The following is a 25,000-nucleotide window of genomic DNA, read 5'->3' on the forward strand; positions in this document are numbered from 1 at the left end:
GCCTCCCTACCAGCTTACCACCTCCTCCTCCTCCTCCTCCTCTCACCTGCTGCCTCTGCTTGAAGGTAGCAGCAGTGGAGAAGGTGGGAACCATCTTGGGGACGAGAGGGACTGGAGCTTTAGGAGGGGTGGAGGAGGTAGAGGGGGAGGTGGAAGAAGGGGTGGAGGAAGAGGAGGAGGAGGAAGGAGGCTGGGACCAGGAGAGAGGCACCAGGGATGGAGAAGGGTGGTGGTGATGGGTGAGGAGCATCCTGGAGGAGGAGGATGGGAAGGAGGGGGAGGTGGAGGTGGTAGAGAAAGAGGTGGAGGATGTGGAGAAGGAGAAGGAAATGGAGGAGGAGGAGGGAGGAGGCTGGGACCAGGAGAGAGGCACCAGGGGTGGAGGAGGTGGAGAAGGAGGGCGGTGGTGGTGGCTGAGGAGCTTCCTGGAGGAGGAGGAGTTAGAGGTGGAGACAGGTTCAACCTGCAGGGGCAGAGGAGGAGACACAGCAGAAGGTTCATCCACGCCCTTCTGGACGGTCCAACGTCAACATGAACATCTGTGATGTCACTGCCGACAAGGCCCCGCCCCTTCCTGTTGTCTCTCACACAGCAAACGTTGTGTCGGTCTGCAGGTGGATGAGGTGGATTCCAGGCAGATCAGATGTTTTTCAACTGGTGGGTCGCGATCCAAAAGTTGTTTTGATTGGGTTGCGGCTTTGTGGGCATTCTAATATACATACATACATACATACATACATACATACATACATTCAATAATTTATTTCCTCGCGTTTTTGCGCGACTTGATGAGGAGAAAAGATGTGGCCGCTGAGACTCCACCAGTTGAGAACTACTGGTCAACAGTGGGTACTACAGCTTATGAGGGTAGGGCGACATCTAGTGGCATGATATGGGTACTGAAGTGTTACTCAGTTGTTTTGGGTTCATGCAACTTTAGGAGAGCACCCAGCTGGAGACTGGACATCAGACTGGCTTCAGAGCCAGTGTGTGTGTATGTGTGTGAGTGTGTGTGTGCGTGCGCATGTGCACCTCTGCTGTGGTGTCACGGCGCTGACGGGGTTTTGTGGTAAGACGAGCAGTGAAGCCACACACAGTCTGCAGTCTCTCCCTGACGTGGTCCAGGAAGGAGTGAAGCGCCCCCTGCTGGTCGGCCTGCTGGCAGGGCTGGACGGGCTGCAGGCGAATGCAGCTCAGAGGGTAGCTGAGCGGGTTCACGGGTTAAAGGGAGCGTTCTGCAAGTTCTGGTTTCCGGACCCAGCAGAGCGTCAGACTCAACTAGGGGCTGCAAACACAGGGCTAAAGAGGCCGTATGTGGACAGAAGTTTGACCAACATGGTTGAGTGTGAACAGTTGAGGATACGTGAACATCTTCTCCCCCAGCAGCTTGAAGTAGACGTGGCAGTACACCACATCGTCCTCTAGGAGGTCGGGGAGCTGGTAGCCATACTGGGAAACACACACTGCTGAAAAGACGCCCACTCTTCTCATGGCCAGTGTATGTGTGTGTGTGTGTGTGTGTGTGTGTGTGTTTACCAGGCGTCTCCAGTGGCCCTGCAGCTCTCTGTAGCTGCTGAACCGTCCGCCTGGGGGCAGCTGGCGACTGATGGTCATAATCTGGCCTTTCTTCATGCTGTGAACACACATTATGCAAAGGAGGGCACCTGAACTCTCGCTTTCAACACTTTTGGCGGCAGCAGCTCCTGCTCCTGCTGGCCACAGGTTGAGTCACACAGCTCGAGTGTGTGCTGTCAAGCGAGCAAAAGGACAGTACGTTTTTTAATTAGTTCTGGGACCGCTGCGTGTGTGCATTGCACATCCTGCAGGTGGCGCTGGCTGTCCTGACCTGGGCAAAACATGACACCACACAGGCTGCCCGCTGGGGGAGGGGTCGAGGACGGAGCTCACGTCCCTGCAGAACCTGCTGCGCACCACTGGAGGGAGGTCAAAGTCCTGCAGCTGACACACACACACACACAGACACACACACAGACACACAGACAGAAACAGTGATTTATCATCTGTGGTCATGTTTACTCTGGTCAGCGTATGCAGTGTTGCAGACTTGTCAAGTTCAATCAAAGCTGTTAAAAATTATTTGATGGTGCTGTGACTCTGTGTGTGTGTGTGTGTGTGCGCGAGCCTCACTGTGGTGAGGGGAAGTCTGACTGTGGTGCTTCTGAGGCTGAGACACAGCTCTCCGTACGTCGTGCTCAGCTCCATACCTGCACACACACACACATTGTGAATAGTTTTTAGCAGACACACCTTAAATGTCTTTTAATTGTATTTGTGTGTGTGTGTGTGTGTAGACTTGACAACGTCCTCGTCTCAGAGGTGCTACAGGTGCACCACTCACTGACGGCCTCCAGCCTCCCACTCTCACTCAGAAAGTCTCTCCCTGGAGAACAAACACACAAGTCAGACCTCCTCCTGCTCCTCCACCTCCTCTTACACCACCCCTTTCTCCTCCTCCTGCATAACCTCCAGCAAAGAGGGATGAGCAGTGCAGGATACAACTTTGGTCAAATGTGACTCTTGTGCAGGTCGGACGACGTCTTGAAAGTGTTAACGACGAGTGAACATAGACAAACAGACGCACGCCTGAGGGAGGCAGCGACTCGGAACTGCTCCAGTTGCTAATCCTGCTTGTGTATTTACCACTGAGTGAATATGGAGATTCTTCTAACCGCTTGTTCACCCTGACTGAGGAATCCACCGGCCGAGACGGTTCTGGTGAAGGTGCCGCCAAATTAAAATGTGCAGAGTCACGTCAGGGCCAGTTATCAGACAAACACAGCGGCTCATAAACTGGGTGAGAGGACTATTTTCTGCCTAATAAACGAGTACGTCCAGCCAAAGAGCACTGATAAATGAGTGTGTGTGTGCGTGCGCTATGTTTGTTATGTGTGTGCGTGTGTGTGTTGGATGAATCCTCATTGTTGTGGTTTCGTTTTGGTTTGGACCTGAGGGGAATAATTCCTCTTTTAAAAATATAAACGTTCCATTCCACAAAATATTAAATAGCTGAGAGGGGAGGAAGGAGCAGCGACACCAAACTTTATCCCTCCGCCTCAGTGACACGCAGTTTTATATCAGACCGGGACTAAGGTGAAGGCTTATCTGAGTGTTGCAACATTGACCTGTCACACACACAAACACACACGTACCAGCAACCAAGTAGGAAGCAGCTTTATTCCAGTTGGGAGCCAGCCTGGTGATCAGGGAGAAGGACAGACAACACTGGAGGACACCTGGAGACACACGCTGAGGAGGGCCCAGCTACACACACACACACACACACACACACACACACACACACACACACACACACACACACACACACAAACTTGTTAAAAAAATCCACAATAAATTAAGAAGATGAAAATAACCTCTATATCTATACAATACAAACACACACTTGCAAACGCCGTTGTTCTCCAAACAACTGCACGATCCCAGTCTGTAAAAATGTGGTCTGTTGGGTGGAAAACAAACAAACACAGAGGGGAAGAAAACATTTGGTTTGGGATTTTGTTTCAAACTGTTTCAAACTGGTCAAACTGGAAGACGCAGGCTGATCGGAGCCACTCGGAACTTTTCATGATGACTGGAATGTTTGCAACACCATGGTTCACTGCTCCGACGCAGGAAGCCTGCCACCAGGTAACTGTGTGTGTGTGTGTTTCTTACAGCCATGACTACTTGGATGTGGTCGAAGGAGTCCAGCCCTGGACAGGCCAAAACATCAGAGTGTAACAAGACCAGGTCCCTGCACACACGCGCGCGCACACACACACACACACACACACACACACACACACACAACTTGAAACATGGCCCCAGGCAAGACAACCAGCCAATTAGAGCCCAGGAAAAGCAGCACTAGGTGCTTATTTATTTGTGAAAGAGCAGCGATGGAGCGATGGATGACCTGCAGGTGATCCTCTGTCTGCTCCTCGCATCCTCGCTGTTGTTCTCCTGCAGGGTGGCAACCACGCAACACAGCTTCTGCAGGTCGGGCAGGCCGAGGAACATCCGTGTTGCACTCATGCTGCACACACACAAACAGCTTCACGACAGGAATAATAAAAAAAAAACATCCCACACTGGGGAAATCTGTATGTATGGCTGCATTAATACAAATGAATTACAGTTGATTCCAATCAAAACATTAAAGCAGCAAAAAATGCACACACACTGGCAGTAACAACAGAATGATTCATGACAATGAATTTCACTAACTCGCTGGTGAGGGCTCGTCCCGCGCACTTGTAGGAGTCAAAACACCTACTAATTATTCATCATTTCAAAAGCTAAAACTACACAGCAATAGATGTGCAGTTGTTCCCAGATTAACATTAAAATGTAACATTGGCGTGCTTGTCAATAAGCAGATGTTGTTGGTTTATCAGCTGGCTTTATTATTGCTTCTGACAACCTTGAATGCAGGCCTTATCTCCATCAACCCCTCAGCCAGGACCGGAGAGCAGCCATGTGTCCTCATAATTCTCACCACACCCACAAACCCGTGTGCACACACACCATTTTAATGGTACCTTACAAACTCATGAACAGTGAAACACAAGCTGGAACACATTTCAAGAACGTGAAATAAAAAAATAAAGTGAACGAGTTCCCCCCCCTTAGAATTATTCGTTATAGACAACGGCAGGATGGATGGTTTCTAATCCTGAAAATGTGCTGCGCCACCGCTAGGCTAACACAAGCTAAACTAAAGCTAAACCTCGCAGCTTGGCGGGGAAGCTGCTAAAGCAACGGAATTAGGGCGGCTTAGGATAATTCTCAACGTTTTACTGGTTTACAATTAGTTGGTTTACAATAATACCTGCACCAGGCTTGGGAAAATTGAGTTATATTAACTTGTTAATCACCCCGTCATGCAATTGTTCACCTTTCGGAACTGTTTCAACCTCTTCTTTCGAACGACGGTCGCAGACAGCAAGCGCTCACTCTGCTCTCATTCCACGAAACCAAAACCTTTAGCGACCAACAAACTAGACAGGACATAAACACAAAGTATAGGGTAAAATATTCTGCATTCAGTAAAAAAATAAAAAAATAAAAAAATAAACTTTTTTTTTTTTTTTTACAATGCACAACAAAATACATCCAAATTTTGTGTATAATCAAGTACAATCCAATGGATTCCATTCTCATGTCTTGGGACTACAGGGCCGACAGCTTTGTAGGTCACCAAAGACAGAGTTGATTATAAACTCGTATAAATATTTATGAGTACATGTTGTAAAACTTTTGTTTATCTTGAAGACATGTTTTACGATAGGTTGCAGTGATTAATACATCATCTTTTTTTTTCTTTTTTTTTTAAGTTTATTGTGCAGTATCCCACCCCACCCACATCCATAGGAGTGATCAACGCCACAACAGACGATCTTTGACCGCAACTTCACGAGCTTTTCCCGCCACAAACACTTTGAAGACAAAATATGCGTATTTATCCAAGTTTTACTTGTTATTATGGGGGCCGACCTTCTGCTCAAACGGGCTTCGGGGTGGAGAGCAGCACAACAGCGACACCCAGCAAGCTGTTGCGTGACACGCCAGTTTCCTTGAAAGTTACTGAACTGACGTGAACTTTGGCCTCGTCCTCGCCTCACTGCTCACCCATGACGGACGGCGCGGCGGGCCAATCAAAGGGCTCCATTCAAGGATGCGACGGTCAACGACGTATTGGCAGCGCCCAAAAGTTGTTAGGGGGCGTTTTGGGGGCACGCAGAGGCTCCCAGAAAGTTCGCGAAGGAGAAACAGTCATACCGGAAAATAAGTCGTCGAAATAAAACCCCCATAAAACGTTCCGCTCGAGGAGCTGCAGTGAAATTGTCGTTTCAGTTTAAATGTTCAGGTAGTTGTAGGTTTGGCTTTTAATGATACAATTCGACAGAAAGAAAGGCCGAATAACTCTTTTAGACGAGTTTCTAAAATGTATTCAGCCACTCTGGAAAAAGACTGCTGCTTGTGCAAATATTGTTTAAAGTGTAAACGAATTAAGTGTTTGGTATGTTTATTTTTATTGTTTATTGTTTTAAATTATTGCAACACTATTTCACGTTGAAACAGCACTCCTTATGACAGCAGCAACAGCAGGGTGCTTTTATTTCGAAAGGGTGGTCCGGAAGTGAACGGTCTGATCTCGCTAGTCTTGACTGCGGTGGTTTATTAAGGCAGAAAGTTGTGTAGAATCTGGGGTAAATGTCGGGCGTTTGTGAAGACTCACGGCGTTGACACAACAACCGGCCGGATTATATAACGAGTCTACCTCCCCCAGAGTTGTGAGTTTCCGTCCGCCAGACCGCAGCACCGAGCGACAGACCAAACGTCCAGACACCTTCCTTTCCGGGTGATCATCATGGGTGAGAAAGAGGACAATATCCCCGAGGGAGTCAAGTACTACCGCTTGTCCGAGATCGAGGAGAAGAACTCGGCCAAGTCGACGTGGGTCATCATCCACAACCAGGTGTACGATGTGACCAAGTTCCTGGAGGAGGTAAGCAACTCTTATTGTGGAGACCCGGCCGGCGGAGGAGCAGCAGCAGCAGGAAGTGGACTCGAACCCAGCGGCTCGCAGCCACCAACCAGATGATCCCAAATATTAACGGATAATAAACTCCCTTCATGTGCCAGTTGTTGTTTAATGTACTATGAAGTCCACTTGTGACGCGACGAGAGTCTCCGCTCGTGGAACCATCTCGCCAGGAGTTGTGACATGAAAATCATCACGACGTCAAACAACAATTCCATGTGAATTGTTTAGTGTTGACGGGGAAACACAGTTGTTCAAAGCAACAATTGTTTGGTTGCTTTGCATATTTATTTATTTTTTCAAAAAGTACAACAGTAGCACATTTTTTCCATATTTGTTTTTCAGAGACAAAATGTTGCTGAAAGCTTTGGTGAATGAATGAAATACCAGCTAGGAAGGGAGAGGCTGTTAACAAGCAGCGTTTAACCTAAACAAACAAAGTTTAACTGTAAATAAGACAAACACCAAAACCGAGTGCCACTGAAGCTCAACGTTTCGAACAAACAAAATAACATGTTTGTTTAAAAAAACAAACAAACTTGATCAGTTTTTGACAACAAAAAAAAATGTTGAAAATAAAGCTTTATTCTGGAATTTCGTCTTCCTGGCTGTGGGTTGATCCTGAGCGAGGAAGTCATCAGTCAGTCCTCGAAAGTATTTGACGATTAAACTTTGGAATTGAGCATGTACTGCAGTCGGCCACCGGAGGGCGGTGTTGGTGCTCTTCTGTTCCAGGCAGGGTAACTGCACCGTGCTGCTCTCTGACGATGAACTAAAGCAGCGGTTCTCACCTGGTGGAGTCTCAGCATCCATATTATTTTTCCTCGTCATGAAGTCACGAGCAAAGTTTTAATTCCACAGCTCTCACATTTAGTCCACATAACATGTCTAGCAAATAAAGTATTCAACTTATTGAACTGAATTGCGCGTCCTGCAAAATAAATGCCCAACATTTGTGCTACAAACGTAGGAATGTTGGAATGTGAAATGTAGGAAAAGAAGGGACACTGCACTCAAGGCCCAAAAGTGAGTTGCGATCCACCAGTTGAGAGACGTTAAACTAAAGTAGTAGCAAAGTAGAGATGCAGCATTGTCGCACTAAAGAGATGTGAAACCTTTATTTTTCCCCAAAAAAACCTTGATTAAATGAAGAATAATGTTGAATGAAACTGTGTGTGTGTGTGTGTGTGTGTGTGTGTGTGTGTGTGTGTGTGTGTGTGTGTGTGTGTGTGTGTGTGTGTCCTCAGCACCCCGGGGGGGAGGAGGTGCTGCGGGAGCAGGCTGGGGGCAATGCCACAGAGGCCTTCGAGGACGTGGGACATTCGACAGACGCCAGGGAGATGGCGGGCGACATGGTGATCGGCGAGCTGCATCCGGTAGGCAGCTAGGCTAGGCTAGGCTAGGCTCGCTGAGTGCTAGCAGGCTCGGTTGGTCACATACAGGTCACATGACCAAACTGTTTGTCTGTCTGTCTGCAGGACGACCGGCACAAGATCGCTGTTCCAGAGGTGAGTGGTGGCGTGGCCTGATGACATCACAAAGGGAGGGACCTCCCACTAAAAAGACTGACGTTCTGATTGGAACTGATGCATTTTTGTATTTTCAGATGCCACGGGTGACCACTGTGCCGGACGAGTCCAAGTACGCACGCGCGCACACACACACACACACACACACACACACACACACACACACACACTGACTGAATGGCTGTGCTGGTTCCTACAGCTGGTGGTCCAACCTGCTGATTCCGGGCCTGGTGGCCCTGGTGGTCACGCTGCTCTACCGCATCATGACCACCCCCAGCGAGTGACATCATCACCGCCCTCAGCCAGTGACATCATCACCGCCCCCCACGAGTGACATCATCCCGCCAGCCAGTGACCTCATCATGCAAGCCAGTGACATCACCACCGCCCCAAGCCAGTGACATCATCACGCCAGCTACTGGATCGCGCCCCATCACCACCAAGACCCCCAGTGGACGACTGTTCCAGCCAATGGCAGCGGCGGGATGAATAAACCCCGCCTCTTGCCACGCCTCCCAAGATGCCGTTCAATCACACGGCTCCGTTGCCAGGGAGGCGGTTCCTCAATTTTCAGCCCTTCTGTTTCCAGACAAATTGAAATCCTTCCCTCAGAATCCACTTGGCCGTGATTCACCTCCTGTGAGTTCTGAACACTTGATATGCAGCAAAGGCGGCGAGGGGATGACGTCGCCCCCCCAGCGATGTCACTTCCTGTGCATCAAAAAAAAACTTTATGTGCTAAATCTTTTTATTTGTAAAATGTGAAGAAAATGTGTGTTGTTGTTTTTGTTGTTGTTATTGTTGTGAAAGATTATTAAAGATGATTTCAGTCAGTGGCTTTTGTCAGTGAAAAGAGACCTGAGGTTTAGTTTGCTCACCACTGGGGGGCGCTCTAGTCCAGAGAGTGAGAGGGCTGGACGTGCCGGCAGCTGACCAATGAGCAGCACTTCATTCAGGGAAATGCTGCCACCAAGTGGTCGAAGGTCCTCAACACCAATCTAAAGAGTGATTCTTGGCTGTGTGTGATGCTCCTTCTGTCTGTGAGCCCCACAGTCATCACCATGAGCAGCATCTGAACAGCCAATCATCATCAACCTGGATCAACAGGTGCATTTAGCACTTAAGCATTAGCATTTTAGCTCAGGAAGTGAACAAATACAAAACGATGGATATCCGTGTCGCCACATCGTGTCAGCAGGAAGAAAGAGGTGAAAGGTGAGTGTTGAGCCTCACAGTTGTGATGCCCCGACCATTAGGACCCCCCCCCCCTCCGATGTTTTGCTTTGACGTGATTTGAGGACATGATGTCACATGTGACGCACTCGTCTGCCACCACGTGGAGGCCGTTATGTAAGAGGAGCCTCTGATTCTGCAATCACATTCACTCTGACGTCGTAATGTTTGTGTGTGTGTGTGTTATAGTGAGGGACAGTAAACACGCAGTGTGCAATGTCACAGCAAAACAAACTTACAGCTTTCAGATGAGGCTTTATTTTTTTCGAGATGTCACATTTTCCGCACGTCCTCTTTTCGCGTTACGTCAACTGAGAAGATGAATCGGAGGCGGGGCTAAACGGCCACCACTCTGGTGTTTGCATCCATCACCAACCGACACACTACACCGTCACCGTCTCCGTCGCACTGTGACCTCAGCAGGTCAACAGGTCCTGAACTCAACCAATGAAAAAGGCCGGTTAAAGGACCTTGTCCTGGTCTATTCCAGCCACTCCAGAACCAGAACCAGAACCAGAACCTGGGACTTTGGTGTGTGTTCGCACTGCTGTATCATCTGTCTGAGAACATAAGAGGCCGACAGCCTTACAATACAACAACAGAAGACAATTAAAGTGCTGCCCCTACCATTTATATTAATTAGCATTTATATTACATATATATGTGTATATTGAAATGTTATGATATAAATGATATTTATTAATATTAAAATTCATTTTTCTTTTGTTCGGGGGCAAAATCGGCGGACTGAACTGTCTGATGACGTCACCACGGGCGCGCTGCACGCGTTGGATCGCTTTGCCGTCGTCCAGGTGAGTGACGTCTCTGACGTGAGGACGCACAGCGCTGTCCCAGCCGGGTGGGGGTGGGGGGCGGTTATAGGGGCCGAGCCGCGTCGGGTCTCCCGCATACTCCCGACCTCCTCATGTCCCGCACAGCGACGACTCAGTTGCGCGCGGAGAACGGCCTGGAGGAGGAGGAAGAGGAGGAGGAAGATGAGGACCTGGACGAGCAGGAGGACGCGGCCCAGCTGGAGAGGCGCATGCGGGAGCGGCGGAGGGCCAAGTCGTTGCCCGCCTACCCGGCCTCGCTGCTGGACGGCGCCCCGGAGGGCGACGGGCGCAAGCGGGTGACGTTCGCCGACTCGCTGGGCCTCAACCTGGCCAGCGTCAAGCACTTCAGCTCGCTGGAGGACCCGCAGATCCCCAGCAAGGTGCTGTCCCGACACCGCAGCTTCCCCCCGCCGCAGCTCGAGCCCTTCCACGGGCTGGCCGGGTTACGGCCCAGCCTGGACACCGACCGCCTGGTGCGCTGCTTCCCGGAGCCCCGCGACACGGAGCTGCGGCTGCGGCGGCTGCGGGTCTGCCTGGAGGCGGTCCACATTACCCAGTTCGACGTGCGGGGCCACATCCGGGCCGTCGGCCGCGGCGGCCAGAGGGAGGTCGGCGTGCGCTACACCTTCAACGACTGGCTCTCCCACGTGGACGCGCAGGCGCTGCCCGTGCCCGTGCCAGCGCCCGAGGTCGAGGACGCGGACGCGGCGGGGGAGCGCTTCGGTTTCACCGTCTACACGCCGCCCGTCATGGACCCGAGCTCGGCCGTGCACCTCGCCGTCTACCTCAAGAGCAGCGAGGGCGACTTCTGGGACAACAACGAGGGCCAGAACTACACCCTGCGGTACCGCTGCCTGCCCGACGGCGGCGCCTTCGTCAGCGCCGCCTTCCACGCCACCTGAGCCGTGCGTAAAGAGCGGAGGAGAGCCCGCGCGACAGAAAGGGGCTCAGCATCCCCGCGGGACAGGCCGAGAAACAAATCGAACGCAATCCAGAACCACGAACCAACCAACCAATCACACCAGTGCATCACCTTCTGATCACCACCTGACAGCCCGGACCACCTGTGGATGACTGGTGGAGCACCTGTGGAGCACCGGAGTGAGGAGACACCAAACACTGATCTCACTCTCACAGCTTCGACGTCTGCAGGGAAAAGTTGTGTTCAAAGATGACAAAACTCACCTGCTGTGTGCGTGTCCGCATGGTTTGTCTGTCCAATTCTCCAACATCTTCATCTTCATCCCCAGGGGAGGAGGAGGAGGAGGAGTAGGAGGAAACATGTGGAAAAACTTCATCCCAAAAAATCAAAAGCAAAGAATAAAAAAAAAAAAGTCCAGCAGAACAAATCGCTTGTCAGAGGAAATCTTCACTGCCAGGGTGTGTGATGTGAATCCAGTCAATAAAATGTGCAGAAATGCTGTCAGTCTTCCTTATTGGACTTGTCAACAGGTTCATTAGTGCTACTTTAGCATCTACAGTGGCCCTGTCAGCACAAAATAGTATATTTAAAGTAGGGATGCACTACCAGTACCAATACCAGTATCGGTATAAGTAATAAGTAAGTTGTGAGACCAGGATGGGGTGAGACCAGGATGGGGTGAGACCAGGACGGGGTGAGACCAGGATGGGGTGAGACCAGGACATGAGGTGTATTCACCAGCGCACAGCAGCAGTGTGTTGGTTCTGAGTGTGAGTGAGTGGTGTAGCCAGAGGAGGTGACTGGGTCAGTGTTTGCTTGCTGGAACCAGCACTCATCAGGCCACTGAGCAGGAGTGTAGCAGTAACACACCGACTGCCATCACATCTTCAGCTTTTTCCTGAACCCCCTCCCTCCCGAGGCCACGCCCCCTAGTGGCTCTCCACCCGTCCATCATCTTGGTTCCAGGGCCAAAGTTCAGGAGTCCAAAACCTCACACACCTCGCAATCCTGTTGACCAACGTGTGTGTGTGTGTGTGTGTGTGTGTGTGTGCTTGGTGTGTCAACACTGTTCATCCAGACTGCACCAGTCCTCTCAACCACACTGAGCCTCAGCAGGAAGTGATGTCGTGATCACTCGGTGGTCACATGTCCACAAAGCTGAAAAAGTTCTTCCCTGTTAAAATAAGATTCCAGTCAGGTTTGTTGAAGACAAGGAAGGAGGCTATTGCAGTTCCCATGAGTCTTTGCATGGGGCTGCTACAAAGAGGTCAGAGGTCAGAGGTCAGAAACAGCCGTCAACCCTCCTCAGATTGAGTCTTCAACTCCTCAGTTTTGAAGTGTCGCTCCCCAGTTTGAGTCTAAAGCTCCTTAGTTTGAGTCTTTAACTCCAGACCATTCCTAGCAACAGGCTGGGCCCAGGTGGTTTACTTTGAAAGGGCCCTTGCTCCCTCCTGCTTCCTGTTGTGTGAAAAGTGGGTCAGAACCTGCTCCAAAGTCCTCCTTCCTGGCCGTGAGACTCGTGACCATCACGTGAACGACTCGTGAACGGGTCAGTGTGTGAGTCTATAAATAGCTGCTGACGGTCCTTCACCTTCGACCCCCCCCGACCCCCTCCACCCCACTCGCCATACCCCCCCTTCAAAACCAAACACACCTGAGGTCACCTGATGACACCGTCCCACAATGCATTTCACTGGCAATCTTAGTCATATGCCCCCCCCCCGGCATAGCGGTAGATAAACTAGATCCTCGTTCCCTCCAACCAGGTGTGTGTGTGTGTGTGTGTGTGTGTTGCTGTCTCTGAGTTCCACCTGCTTCCATCACACTGGAAGAGGAGGAGGAAGAGGAGGCAGACGGCAGCAAGCTGTGAGTAGTGAAAAACTCCATTACCCACAATCCCCCCCCCCCCTTCCCCTCGGCGAGCAGAAGCTGCAGTGACAGACAGACCAAAACTCTGCAGAGGCTGTAGACAAACGACAAAACGTGACGAGGGCAGTGCAGCAGATTGCGTGTTTATTGTCTAACATGTCAGTCACATGAACAAGTTGTGCGTTTGACGACAGTAAAGCTGAACAAAACAAAGGGGACGCAACGGTCAGATCGCAGAAATTGTCCTGACGCTCACGTTTCAAAACACAGGACTCAGAATAATCAAAAGAATCTGGTGGATTTCATGGTCGCATTGATAACCTTTGGTCTGATAAGCATCTCTTGACAAAATAAATCTCTTTACCTCATGTACTTTTACACTGAAATGTGAAGCGGCTGGTGAAGGAAACGTGATTGACAGGAGCTGAAAGTGGTGAGCGGTGATCAATAGTGGAGTGATCAGAGCGACCAGGGTGGATATGACCGCTGCGTCTCCCTCTCTCTCTCTCTCTCTCTCTCCCACAATTCATTTCACCACGCCAGACGCCAGCGGCAGGTCATCCAGTGTGGTGATGATGATGATGTCACTTCCTGTCAGTGGGCTAACTCTCCACCACCGTCTTCTGGGTCTCAAACATCTTGCCAATCGTCACCTGTGCGCACACACACACACACACACACACACATGATTATACAACCAACATTAACAGAAAAATGGATGTAACTGTACTGTACCTTTTGTGTGTGTGTGTGTGTGTGTGTGTGTGTGTGTGTGTGTGAGGCCACAGTTCATGATTGATTTTTCTCCCACTTGAGTTCACAGATGCAACAGACTCATCAACATGACCAGAACGGTGAAGAACACGACAGGGCTGATGACGTCACACAGGCTTAAAGTTTACAACCCGTCACCACCAGCAGGGGGAGCCCTCGACCTACAGAAACCCTCCTCTCTGGGTTTCACTATGAGAGGAGAACCTCCCTCCCTCCCTCCCTCCTCCATCCTCTCTGAGGTGTGGGCTGCTCTGATTGGCGGGAGCGTGGTGTGTGAAGGGGGGGGGTGGTGCTCTCAGGACCAATCTGCTTTCAGCATGCACGTCCTCTCATGTAAATTGCTGCAGCAAGGCAAGGCTGGGATACCGCCGGGTTCTCCCCACTGCTCTGTGTGTGTGTGTGTGTGTGTGTGTGTTGACAACAATCGGAGACGCCACAGTTTGTTTTGCTGATGAAACGGTTTGAAACGGGATTTAACGGGTCAGGATGATTCCTGGAGAACTTCTCTTCTGTTGCAACACACACACACACACACACACACACACACACACACACACACACACACACACACACACACACACACACACACACACACACACACACGGTGACTTGACACCTCGTGGATGTGTGCATGATGAAGGCTCATCATCCAATCAGGGAGCTGGGAGAGTTCCTCCAATTATTTTCTCATTGCGTGATGCTCAGTAACACGATTACACTCCCTGGGGGAGCTGCACGTGCCTGCTGCACGCACACACAAACACACGCACACGCACACGCACACACACACACACACACACACACACACACACCTGAGTCGTGACTGGCTGATGGGCCATTCTCCTCCCAGCCACCAGGGGGAGCCAAATCAACACCATTCAACCAGCTGGCCAGGGGGAGGAGCTTCCTGTTCAGAGGACAGTGACGCACCAACTTTGCACTTCCCGTCCCTTCGTCAAGTTGTCACCGTTCCACTTCCTGTCCACCGGCAAGTTCACTAGAACTTGTGGTCGAGCGTTCTGCACCTTGTGGGCGGACCCACAGGTAGGGGGGTGGAGTCAGAGTGAATCCACAGGAGGTGTGATTCCCCCCCCCCCAGTGCTTGATATCAACCTGGAGCTGCGGTCAAGGCTACTTCCTGGAGGAGATGTCACATTCAGTCCTCTCAAAGACCCTCAGCGAGCTGCCACACACTGGCACAGACTGACCACGGAAAAAGAAGGAAAGGCAGGAAGGTAGAAAGAAAAAGGACAAGAAGATCAATAAAGAAAGAAATAAAGACAGAGAAAGAAAGAACAAAAGAAATGAAGAAAGAGGGAAAAGAAAGAGAGTGATGGGGAGGTTTAGTAGCGGTGCTGCTCCCCTGCCTGACGCCCAGCGGAGGACGTGCATCTCTGCACCTCCGGCTCATTTTAGGAGGCACAGCAGCAGTCGCTTAGCGCAGCGAGCGGCGCCGCTAATGCTTGCGTCCGCACGCACGCGCGCACGCGCACACGCACGCACACACACACACAGAAGCTAATGGGGATGTTCTATATGGTCACGCTGTGGGCGGGGACAAACAGCAAGGGGCGCCGGTGGAGTGGACGCAGGAGGAGTGGGGATGACGGAGCAGCTCAGGAAACAGAAATGAGCTTTTACAGACAAAGAAAGAAGAAGAAGAAGAAGAAGAATTTCTGAATTTAGCTCGTTCTTGAAATGACTCTTAAGACGCTGTAATAACGGATGACATACAGCGACTTTATGACTTACTGACTATTAATATCATTTCTGATTAACAGGCTTGATGGGCCACATTTGGCCCACAGGCCGTAGTTTGCCCATGCCTGGTTTAGCGGTCCCCCAGGTCAGTCTTTTCGGGCCGCAGAGTGGGCGCACCACTGCCCCCTGGTGGTCAAGGAGTCCCACTTCCAGTGCAAAACCTTGTGAAAACTTTACCCCACAATTCTACCGCCAACTCAGTGACGACACCAACATATGGAAAAGCACTGTGGTGTATACAGGCCCCATGGCCAGCAGGAGGCGCTATAGCAAAAAAAGGTTCCAGCGATCCTGGTGGTAGAGAGAGGTAGTCCAGCGGTGTGTGAACACTCCTGTCTGCACTGAGGCCCCGTTAGCCACGCCCCTCGAAAACACAATCACATGATGCAAATCTTTAACACACACACACACACACACACACACACACACACACACACACACACACACACACACACACACACACACACACACACACACACACACACACAGCAGTCTTAATCTTCTCCAGCAGCCTCTTCACAAACCAGTTCAATTCCCTGCGTGGAAAAGCTGTGATCCCTCCTCCTCCTCCTCCTCCGGGGGGATCAGGGGGGGGGGGGGGGGGGGGGCGCCGTTCCCAAACGTTTGGTAACACTGGAGGTCCTGGACTGTGACGAACCAGCGCCTTGCTCAAGGGCACTCTTGCAGCGGGCACTGCGGCCACTTTAAAGGACGGTGTCTCTGCTGCCCCTAGAGGCCTGTTGGATTCATTTAAGGCTAATCCAGCCAATTAGAGCTCTGGGTTGGGATTCGGGACCTTCTTCTCCTTCTCCTCCTGACCCTCTTTTCCTCCCCTCCGCTTCCTCCTAGACCTTCACCTCCTTCTCCTCCTAGACCTTCACCGCCTCCTTCTCCTCATCCTCTTTTACTCCCCCTCCGCCTCCTCCTAGACCTTCACCTTCTCCTCTTCCTCCTCCTCTTCCTCTTCCTCCTTGACCTCTTCCTCCTCCTCCTCCTCCTCCTCCTCCTCCGCCAAACCTCCTCATTTTTATCTCCTCTAGGCTCCCGTGTGTGTGATTAATGAAGCGGAGCAGGGCGGCGCCGTGCAGCGTTCCAAACGCCCCTGTGTGTGTTTTCCAAAGTGCTGCCGTCTCCTCTGGCTCCGTCCCGCCCTCAATTATTCATCAGCAGGCGTCTTCTCTTTTTTTCTCCCACACGCAGCCTCCAAACTCTTCTTCAGGGCCTCTCGACCGACACCGCAGCGGCAGGTTGATCTTCACGCGCTTCCCGTCGGGTCACGTGACCTCCATCGCCGCCGTCGCTCCTTTCCTTCATCCACCTTCACCTGTCAGAGCCACTTTCCCTCAGTTGTTGAGTCCCGGCCGGTTGTGAGTCTCGTGCTTGCGTGCATGTGCGACCTTGGGAATGCGGCCACCCACCGGCTTCTAACGAGCTCGCTAGTCTTACTAACAGGCCCACAAATGAGTGACAGGGCCACGCCCACTGGTCAGCCTCTCCACCAATTAGCCGTCAGTCAGCCAACAGGGGAGTTCGACCAATCAGAGTCGAGGACAGACTGCAATTAAACCCAATATAGAGCTTCGAGGTGACGCCCAAGAGTCTCACACACACGGACGCACACACACACCGAGTAACGAGCAGTTCCTTTGCAAGAGTCTTTTGTGTGGCCTAATCTTTTTTTCTGAGCACACACACTGATGCGAGAGAGGACAGTGTGTGTGTGTGTGTGTGTGTGTGTGTGTGTGTGTGTGTGTGTGTGTGTGTGTGTGTGTGTGTGTGTGTGTGTGTGTGTGTGTGCGTGCGTGCGTGTGTCTCGGCTGTGATCTGCCGTCTCGGCCCGTCGCCGACAGACAGGATTTGAGGAGGACGAGCTGCAAATTGCTGCGTCTCTCCTCCGCCGCCCTCGTCCTCCTCACGTTGTCTCTCTCCAGCTCAGCGGGACGTGGGGGGCTGGGTGGGACGCTGAATATATGCCAAGCACAGAAAGCAGGAGGAGCCAGCGAGGCCCCCTAGCCTCTGGCTACTGACACTGCAGCCTCCTTGCGGGACGTCCAGTAATGAACTCAACTGGAATAGAAGCTAAAAATAGAGGCTGGAGCAGCAAACGGAAACGGACGGCCTGTAGGAGGCGCCAACGTAGGCTACAGGGGGCGACATGGCTTCCAGCCAGCCAGCCAGCCTGCAGGTGGCGAGGGAAGAAGAGGAGAACAAGGAAATCACTGGACTGGGAGTTAGCTTAGCATCCTTGTCTCACTCTGGCTAAGGAAGTGATGCTGTGGCCTCCTGGACACGCCCACTGCTGGACTCAGTGGACACGGCCACTACTGGACACGCCCGCCACTGGACACGCCCACCAAAGTGTCAGTGTGACAGTGGAGTCCAGCAGGATGTGGAGTTTTTCCTCCATCTGTCTGCGTCCGCACGCTCCCTCATTAATCGACACACACTCACCCTGACACACACTGACGCACACGCACAGCTACACTGCAGCGGAGTGGCGGAGTGACGGAGTGGTGGAGTGAGTGGCGGCGTGCTGCAAGCCACTAATGGAGGAGCAGCTCCCTCATCGATCCACTCAGGCCTTTATCTCCTGACACACAGCGTCAAGAGGAATCGACAGCAACGAGCCTTCAATTACTTCTCACATCCGCCAGCAGGAGGAGCGCGTGACCCCCCCCCATCCACCCCATGCCTGATCCCACCTCCAGGTCGAGCAGTGACATCACTCACTACCTTCAGTAACAACCGTCGAGAAGCAGCACCTTCCTGTACCTGTGGCTGACGCTCCGCCTCTTCCCGCTCACGGAGGAAGCCGATTGGTCGGGTCGGCGCTCGGCTGCCACTCTGACTGAATGACTGAGCTTCCTCCACTTTGACTTCCTTCCTTTTTCCAAGTGCTGTCCTCACATCACATTGCCCTCCTCAGTCAATGAGTTGCATCACCCAGAGGCTGTGTGTGCGTGTGTGTGTGTGTGCGCGTGTGTAGCATCGACTACCAACGTTGCATCAGACCTTCCTTTCTAAGAATAGAAGACGAAGCCCACAAATGAGAAGGGCAGGGCGAGGTGCAGAAAATGAGCTAAAACGTGCTGCAGCGTCACCACTTTGCAGCTGACATCACTGCAGCTCTGAGGCCAAGGAACCAATCAGAGGGGCCGCTGGAGGAACATCACCTGTTCATGGTTTACTCTCAAAAGCAAAAAAAAACAAACTCTTTTTACAACATACTAATGGAAACCAGCAGCAGCAGCAGCAACAGCTAGTTGGTGGGCGGGGCTAACTCCCTGCTGTCCAATCAGTCGAGAAACACACACACACACACACTCTCTCGTTTCAGCCCGCCACCCTTTATAAAGCAGCTTTAGTAGGAAGTCTTCTGACACACAACATGCAGGTTGTTGGTGTATGTATGTGTGTGTGTGTGTGTGTGTGTGTGTGTGTGTGTGTGTGTGTGTGTGTGTGTGAGAGACATCCCTGGGTCCTCCAGGTGGAAGAGCAGCAATAACAGCGCAAGCTGTCTGATGGAGGCTGAGGAGCCTCTCACATCAAAGGAGGCAGGAGGGAGGGGAAGGGTAAGAGTGAGGCGAGGAGGAGCAGAGGGAGGAGGAGGAGAAAGTGCTGGGGGGGGGGGGGGGGCAGCAGGAGGAAAGGGTGGGGGGTCCGCCCTATTTTTCGCTCCTCTCTCAGGCTTCCCCACTAAACACAGCCGAGCTTCAGCTTCATTCTGGCAGCAGTGTTCTTCTCATCCTGGGAAACGTGGTCTTTTCTCTCCGAGCCACTACAACACACCTGGCACACACCTGGGACACACCTGGGACACACCTGGGACACACCTGGGACACACCTGGGACACACGTGTTCACGTCTCCAGGCTACAAATGGTGGCCACGGCCAGAAGGGGGCAGCTGACACCAGATGAGCAGAGCCCTGATGACCTTTGATGACCTCTGACGGGTCTCTGCCGTCTCTACTTCCTGGTTTACTCGGCGCTGACGCAGCCAGCTGAGCTCCCTCGGAACCAACTACACATTCACAAGAGGGCTTGTGCTTGTGTGAGAGAAGTGGACGGAATAGAGAGCGCCTCCATCAGGCCCGCCGTCACCACTGCAGCGGGGTCCCACCGCAGCCCGCGAGGACAGCACAGCAGGAAAAGGAACAGCGTCGCCGTTGCTGCTGCTGCTGCTGCTGCTGCTGCGGCTGCTGCTACTGTTGTGGTTTCCAGGTGTTTTGTGCTGCGAAGCCGAGCCAGAGGCGGAATTTACAGCAGCGACGTGATTAAACGCGGGGCCGGGCCGCCGCTCTCGGCCCCGGGGCGGATTTATCTCTTCATAAACCGACGGCAGAGTTGAATAACTGACACAAAAGTTTTGTGGGATGAGTTGTGCGGCGCTGCGTCTCTGGGATTTAAGGTGGAGTTTATTAGAGGTGGAGGAGATTTGCGGGCGGATCAGACTCGGGGCTCCGTGTCGGGGTGTTTGGTTTCATCCTGCGAGCGGGAGGATTTACCTCCTCCGCCTGCTAATGAACACCGACGCCTCCTGACAGCAGCGGCGTCGCTCTCCAGGTGGAAGGAGCCCATTGAAATCCAAAATTATTCACACGTTTAGAAACAACACGCAGGGAGAGGAAGAAAAGCTGCTGTGTTGTGTTGTGTTGTGTTGTGTTGTGTGTGTGTGCGTTCCTAAACCTGAGCAGGAGACACCTGAAGCCTCCACAACCGCACCTGCTTTATGTTGGAAAGCTTGACAGGCTGAGCTGTGTCTCAGCTGGACACCAGGGGGCACTTCAGGTGTTTTCACCCACATTTTTATCGCAGCTAAATGATTATATGAACAGAAATTCTGTGTGTGTGTGTGTGTGTGTGTGTGTGTGTGTGTGTGGCCCTGTTGGGATTGGCTGTCAGGTCTGCTGATGCATTATGGGAACAAAGTGACCAGCAGTGAGGTGATTAGCTCAGGAGCTGCCACAGTAATGAGGAGGTGTGTGTGTGTATGTGTGAGTGTGAGAGAGAGAAAGAGCGAGCACACGCACACACAGGTTGACTCGTATGCAGATGAACACCTTTTCACTGACCCTCCACCTGTCTGTGTGTGTGTGTGTGTGTGTGTGTGTGTGTCAGTGTGTCAGACCTGTCTCTGGATCAGGGCCAGTGTATTCCGTCCCTCTGCCACCAGCCTCTCCACTGCTGCTGTGTCCTCCACCAGCCGGTTGGCCCTGAAGGCATCACGGATCCGCCGCACTGCGTAGGTCCTGCACACACACACACACACACACAGACAGACACACAGTCAATGTGAGTGTGTCGATGGAAGGGAGACAGACAGATCACGTTATCAACGCAAAGAAGAAATGAACCAAGTCAGGAGCAGTTCAGGAGCAGTTCAGAACCAGAGGTGACCACCAGGGGGCCCCACTGAGTCACCTTCACTGGACCACAACATGAAGGTCCTTCTACCGCTCAGCGGTGAAGTCCTGTGTGTGTGTGTGTGTGTGTGTGTGTGTGTCAGCAGAGCTGCAGGAAGTCCATCAGCTCCTCTTCATCTCCTTGTTAGCTCGTTAGCGTTAGCCTGGTTGGATGGAGAAGGAGTCACCCTGGTTCCTCAGTGGCTCCTCTCATGTTCTGCTGTCTGAGTTAGATGTCTCCATCTTCTCCACCTCCTCCACAACCCTCCACCTTCTATTTTCTTCCTTCGTTCCCTCCTCTGAAGCCAAACACCTGCTCCAAGAGGTTTCCTCTCCTTCTCCTCCTCTGCGCTGAGCTGCTCTCCTCCTCCTTCCACCTCCTCCGTCGGGAGGCGTGCACGTCGGATCCATCAAGCCTCGGTGAGAAGATGGATGGGCCGCGACTGCAACTTTCCCAAGGTCGATGTCGCAGTTCGCTCACGTTGGACGGAGCCGCCGGCTGCAACGAGCCCTCCAGTCCATCAAGAAGCGGGAGGAGAAAATTAATCCAATAATCATTTTCACTTCAGCAGCTCCTGCCAGGAAACTGCCTGTTCCCAATTTGTCTGCCGTGATTTACCTCCTCACTTGTGGCTTTTTTTTTATTTCCACTCCAGACTATGCAGCCGCAGAGGCCTGAAGCTGAAAACTACTCTGTGTGTGTGTGTGTGTGTGTGTGTGTGTGTGTGTGTGTGTGTGTGTGTGAGGTCATTGAGGTCCAGCTCGGCAGCAGATTTCCAACACCCATGTGTGGATTTTATTTTATACCAGCTGCTGCTGCAGAGAAACACAGGAACTCAGTCCGTCTTTCAGAGGCCAAGCCAGGTTTGTCACACAGCGACTCCCAACGCAAGGAATTCTGGGAGTTGAAGTAAGGGAGAGTCGGAATGCAAACTGTTGCAGCCGTGAGCAGGAACAGCTGCAGAACCCGGCCAGCATCGTCGTCATCGCCACTGTCACCACCACTGTCACCACCACCACCGTCACCACCACCACCACCATCATCACCATTTGATCAACATTGTTTTGAGCTTCACACAGATCTTTCTTTGATGCTGGTTTTCGAGCGAACTGCCGACCCTTCAGCAGTACCAAACACCAGTGACACACACACACACACACACACACACACACACACACACACACACACACACACACACACACACACACACACACACACACACACACACACACACGTCATGGATGTGCACCAGCTGCCCTGGACATGGTGCTGCTGCTCTCACTCTGACTCTGTTGGCTTTCTGCCCCAAAGAAGCTGCAGGAAATTAAATCGGCGCCGTCTGCCGAGGAACCGAGTGCAGCTGACCTCGGCCGACCTTCACTGACCTCTGCCGCTTCATCCGGCTGAGGCCTTTGCGGCAAGCCCGATGCTACAGAGAGGACAACGTCCTGAGTCTCACACACGGTCTGTCTGTCTGTCTGTCTGTCTGTCTGACAGACTGACTGACTCTGAAGGAGGAGGACCAGGAGGACGAGCAGCTCAGAAACACTGAGTCACTTTGCTTCAGCTGCTCCTCCACACAACACAACACACACCTGACCTACTTCTCTCCCCATCTCCTCTGAGTGTGTGTGTGTGTGTGTCTTTCCTCTCTCACACACACCTGAAGCTGCCTCTTTCATCCTCATCACTCAGAAACAGCCCCTCCCTCTCTCAGTTCTACGCCCTCTCACAAGAAAGAAAATACTCTCCTTCAACATAATTGGCCAGGCTTTGTGTTTGAGTTGCGTTAAAGTGTCGCCTTTCCCCATTTCCTGCTGCTATTAGCCGCAGCAGCAATGATCTAATTCTGCCTCCGACAAATCGACAATAGTGAATATTTTATCTTGTCTGCACCGTCTCTCTCTCTCTCCCTCTCCCTCCATCTCTCCCTTCCTCCTCCTCCTCCTCCTCCTCCTCCACACAGGAAGTGCTGTGAGCGTCTACACATCAGCTGCTGCTGCTGCTACAGCAGTCAGAAACAACAAAACAGAGCCGGCGGCTGCGTCTGGCGTATCCAGGTCAGTCGACAACGAGTCAGACGGGAGGGAGAGGAAACCACGGAAGAGTCGGAATCTCTCGTTTCCCTTCATTCTGGAACCTCCCCCGTCCCCCTGAAACCGCTTTAGTTCAGCTTCTGGTTTCACAACATCAAACTTCCTGTTTAGCCTTGGGTTTAGCATTGATGAGCTGGAACACTTTAGTTCTCCACTTGAAGGTTATTGAAACTGACTGCTCAAAGTTAACAACAGAAACTATGAGGAAGCAGCCGTGTGCATGTAATAGAAAAAAGCCAAGCAAAAAATAATTGACTGCCCCCTGGTGGCTGGATGACATATTTGCTCCTGTGCTTTTATTGGCCTTTAAAATGCTACATCAGCAGAAGAGTAAGAAAATTCCTTCTGCTGTTTGTGGGCGGTGGAGAAACTTTTAGACTCTCGAGGCTTTTAAGAAAAGTTAATTTGAGCATCACAGCAACAACATTGACGCAGCAATCTGTGCCGGTGTTGGGAGAGGACTCGTCGGCCCCACTCACTGAGGTTATAACAGAGTTTATGAAGCGGTGGAGTGGAGAGCGAGGAGATGCAGCAGGCCTCTGCATCAGGTCGATATTAACCAGGTTTCAGAAACAGCGGAGAAAAAAAAAATAAACAGAAGATTAAATTCAATCATAATCCAATGTCTCATGGCTCATCAGATCAGAGTTGCAGCAGGCTGGTTTTCACAGCAAAAGCACATTATTACAGTCACTGAGACAGAAAAACACCTGCTTGGTGTCGGACTGTCAAAATAAAGCACACCAACCCTTCCAACTTCCACAATGACGACAGAAAAGGAAGCAATCGTCAAAACTCAAAATGAACTGATTCGAGTACCCAATGAACTGTGATGGCAACTCGTCTCTGATCGACACCGCAGCGAACAGCAGGGACACACAATATCACATCTGTTGCAATAACCCCTGGGAATAAAAACTGAACAAACGGTCAAAATATGTGTGGTTCGTGTGACTTTGACTGGCAAATCGCTTTCATAACGGTGACGGCATCAGCAGCGGCGGGACATGATGTAAACAGCCACTAGCCGACAACGTTAGCATGTTTTCAGCCGGCGACAGCGAGTCCGGACCGGAGGGCAGCGTCGCCCGGAGAGTCCAGGAACAGGATCTTACCTGTAGTTGTACGACGGGAATTTCATACTCTCTGTCAACAACATTTTGTACAGAGAAATAACCTGCGCTCGTGTAGACGCTGCCATGACGCTGCTGTCAACGCTGCTGAGCGGCTGAAGGACCTCTGCATTAGGGGGCTGCATATAATTGTGCCTGACCAGAAATACAATATTACCCACGGTAGTTTAATTATTTCCGGCTCAATTTATTTTTTAAAACGAATCAAGGCTCGTGGTTGATCGTGGAGATGATGTCACTAGAAATAAAATAGTTGAACTCTAAGCAGAATTTATATGGTTCTGGGCTCTTGGAGTCACAGGCGGATCTCCATGGACTACACGGCAGCTGCACACTGATGACAGGCGGAAGGTGAGTTAGCTTCGCTCGTTTAACCTTCTTTCACAAATAATACCCGTCTGTATTTTGTTTTGCGTGTTGCCGATAATCTCAGGTTATAGTGCTGATAACCTGGTGCCAAACAGCTGGCGTGTTGGCTCCTTCAGCGCCTTATTTTCCTATGATATGTCTTTGTTATTGGTTAGCATGCTAACTTCCTTAAGCAGTAACACTGGGGTCAGTAGAAGTCAGCGTTTGTTTGCATGAGTTCTATCCTGTTTTTTTTTTTTTTTTTTTTTTTTTTTAAGTCGTTGGTGATTATTAGACAGGCGTGTGTTGTTGGGCTTCACATCTCAGCTACACTGGCCCACAACTTTATTATCATTTTGCATTCACCATTTGCTTTTCACATTTTCACCTTAGTCCAAGAAAAGAAAATAAATTCTGTATTCATGATGACATAAAGTCACCAGATTCCACAGTCCTAGGATGAGAGTGTCTATGGTCAGCGTGGGAAAATGTGGATTTCTTAAGGAATGAATGTGTGTGTGTGTGTGTGTGTG

At 51.4% G+C, this 25,000-nt stretch overlaps 6 protein-coding genes and 1 long non-coding RNA gene across 11 annotated transcripts in view; 3 read left to right on the forward strand and 4 right to left on the reverse strand.

Annotated features, from left to right (window-relative positions):
• The window catches only part of LOC142903487 (uncharacterized), a 4,124-nt gene extending 3,742 nt beyond the window's left edge, over nt 1-382 (reverse strand). For all 3 annotated transcript variants that reach the window (XM_076049161.1, XM_076049160.1, XM_076049162.1), the window contains exon 1: nt 1-382. This exon is cut by the window's left edge and continues 320 nt beyond it. In XM_076049161.1, the coding sequence (XP_075905276.1) occupies nt 1-250 (250 nt within the window). In that variant the 5' untranslated portion in view covers nt 251-382.
• Nucleotides 383-850: 468 nt separating this feature from the next.
• On the reverse strand, nt 851-5,620 carry cunh18orf63 (chromosome unknown C18orf63 homolog). 2 transcript variants are annotated; one of them, XM_076049151.1, is made up of 12 exons: nt 5,495-5,620; nt 4,896-5,018; nt 3,935-4,054; nt 3,694-3,772; nt 3,422-3,478; nt 3,171-3,282; nt 2,360-2,401; nt 2,149-2,225; nt 1,847-1,959; nt 1,537-1,633; nt 1,364-1,449; nt 852-1,204 (listed from the first exon to the last, which is right to left on the reverse strand). In XM_076049151.1, the coding sequence occupies exons 2-12, from the start codon at nt 4,901-4,903 to the stop codon at nt 967-969; spliced, it is 1,029 nt and encodes a 342-aa protein (XP_075905266.1). In that variant the 5' UTR covers nt 4,904-5,018; nt 5,495-5,620; the 3' UTR covers nt 852-966. The 2 variants fall into 2 exon arrangements, with proteins under 2 accessions (XP_075905267.1, XP_075905266.1); XM_076049152.1 differs by lacking the exon at nt 4,896-5,018 and having other exon boundaries at nt 851-1,204; nt 5,495-5,610.
• Nucleotides 5,621-6,204: 584 nt separating this feature from the next.
• Nucleotides 6,205-8,927, forward strand: cyb5a (cytochrome b5 type A (microsomal)). Its single transcript, XM_076049174.1, has 5 exons — nt 6,205-6,529; nt 7,813-7,941; nt 8,044-8,073; nt 8,172-8,206; nt 8,294-8,927. The coding sequence occupies exons 1-5, from the start codon at nt 6,392-6,394 to the stop codon at nt 8,376-8,378; spliced, it is 417 nt and encodes a 138-aa protein (XP_075905289.1). The 5' UTR covers nt 6,205-6,391; the 3' UTR covers nt 8,379-8,927.
• Nucleotides 8,928-10,182: 1,255 nt separating this feature from the next.
• ppp1r3g (protein phosphatase 1 regulatory subunit 3G) lies at nt 10,183-11,087 on the forward strand. The gene has a single exon (XM_076049159.1). It carries the CDS (start codon nt 10,253-10,255, stop codon nt 11,060-11,062), a length of 810 nt encoding a protein of 269 aa, XP_075905274.1. The 5' UTR covers nt 10,183-10,252; the 3' UTR covers nt 11,063-11,087.
• A 1,991-nt stretch (nt 11,088-13,078) lies between these two features.
• On the reverse strand, nt 13,079-24,260 carry lyrm4b (LYR motif containing 4). Of its 2 annotated transcripts, none has more exons than XM_076049176.1 (4): nt 24,102-24,260; nt 20,616-20,736; nt 13,497-13,604; nt 13,079-13,455 (listed from the first exon to the last, which is right to left on the reverse strand). In XM_076049176.1, exons 1-3 carry the CDS (start codon nt 24,242-24,244, stop codon nt 13,554-13,556), a joined length of 315 nt encoding a protein of 104 aa, XP_075905291.1. In that variant the 5' UTR covers nt 24,245-24,260; the 3' UTR covers nt 13,079-13,455; nt 13,497-13,553. The 2 variants fall into 2 exon arrangements, with proteins under 2 accessions (XP_075905291.1, XP_075905292.1); XM_076049177.1 differs by having other exon boundaries at nt 13,079-13,463.
• Nucleotides 17,204-20,602, reverse strand: LOC142903505 (uncharacterized). Its single transcript, XR_012929254.1, has 2 exons — nt 19,309-20,602; nt 17,204-19,275 (listed from the first exon to the last, which is right to left on the reverse strand). It is a non-coding gene; the product is annotated as an uncharacterized LOC142903505 (long non-coding RNA).
• Nucleotides 24,261-24,327: 67 nt separating the features above from the next.
• The window catches only part of fars2 (phenylalanyl-tRNA synthetase 2, mitochondrial), a 22,157-nt gene continuing 21,484 nt past the window's right edge, over nt 24,328-25,000 (forward strand). The window contains exon 1 of the mRNA XM_076049148.1: nt 24,328-24,470. The gene's annotated coding sequence lies outside the window, so the exon portion shown is untranslated. The remainder of the gene's footprint in view (nt 24,471-25,000) is intronic.

The sequence above is a fragment of the Nelusetta ayraudi genome, unplaced genomic scaffold (assembly GCF_046127955.1).
Source record: "Nelusetta ayraudi isolate G7.1 ecotype Tasmania unplaced genomic scaffold, CSIRO-AGI_Nayr_v1 ptg000110l, whole genome shotgun sequence".
NCBI classification, from domain to species: Eukaryota; Metazoa; Chordata; class Actinopteri; order Tetraodontiformes; family Monacanthidae; genus Nelusetta; species Nelusetta ayraudi.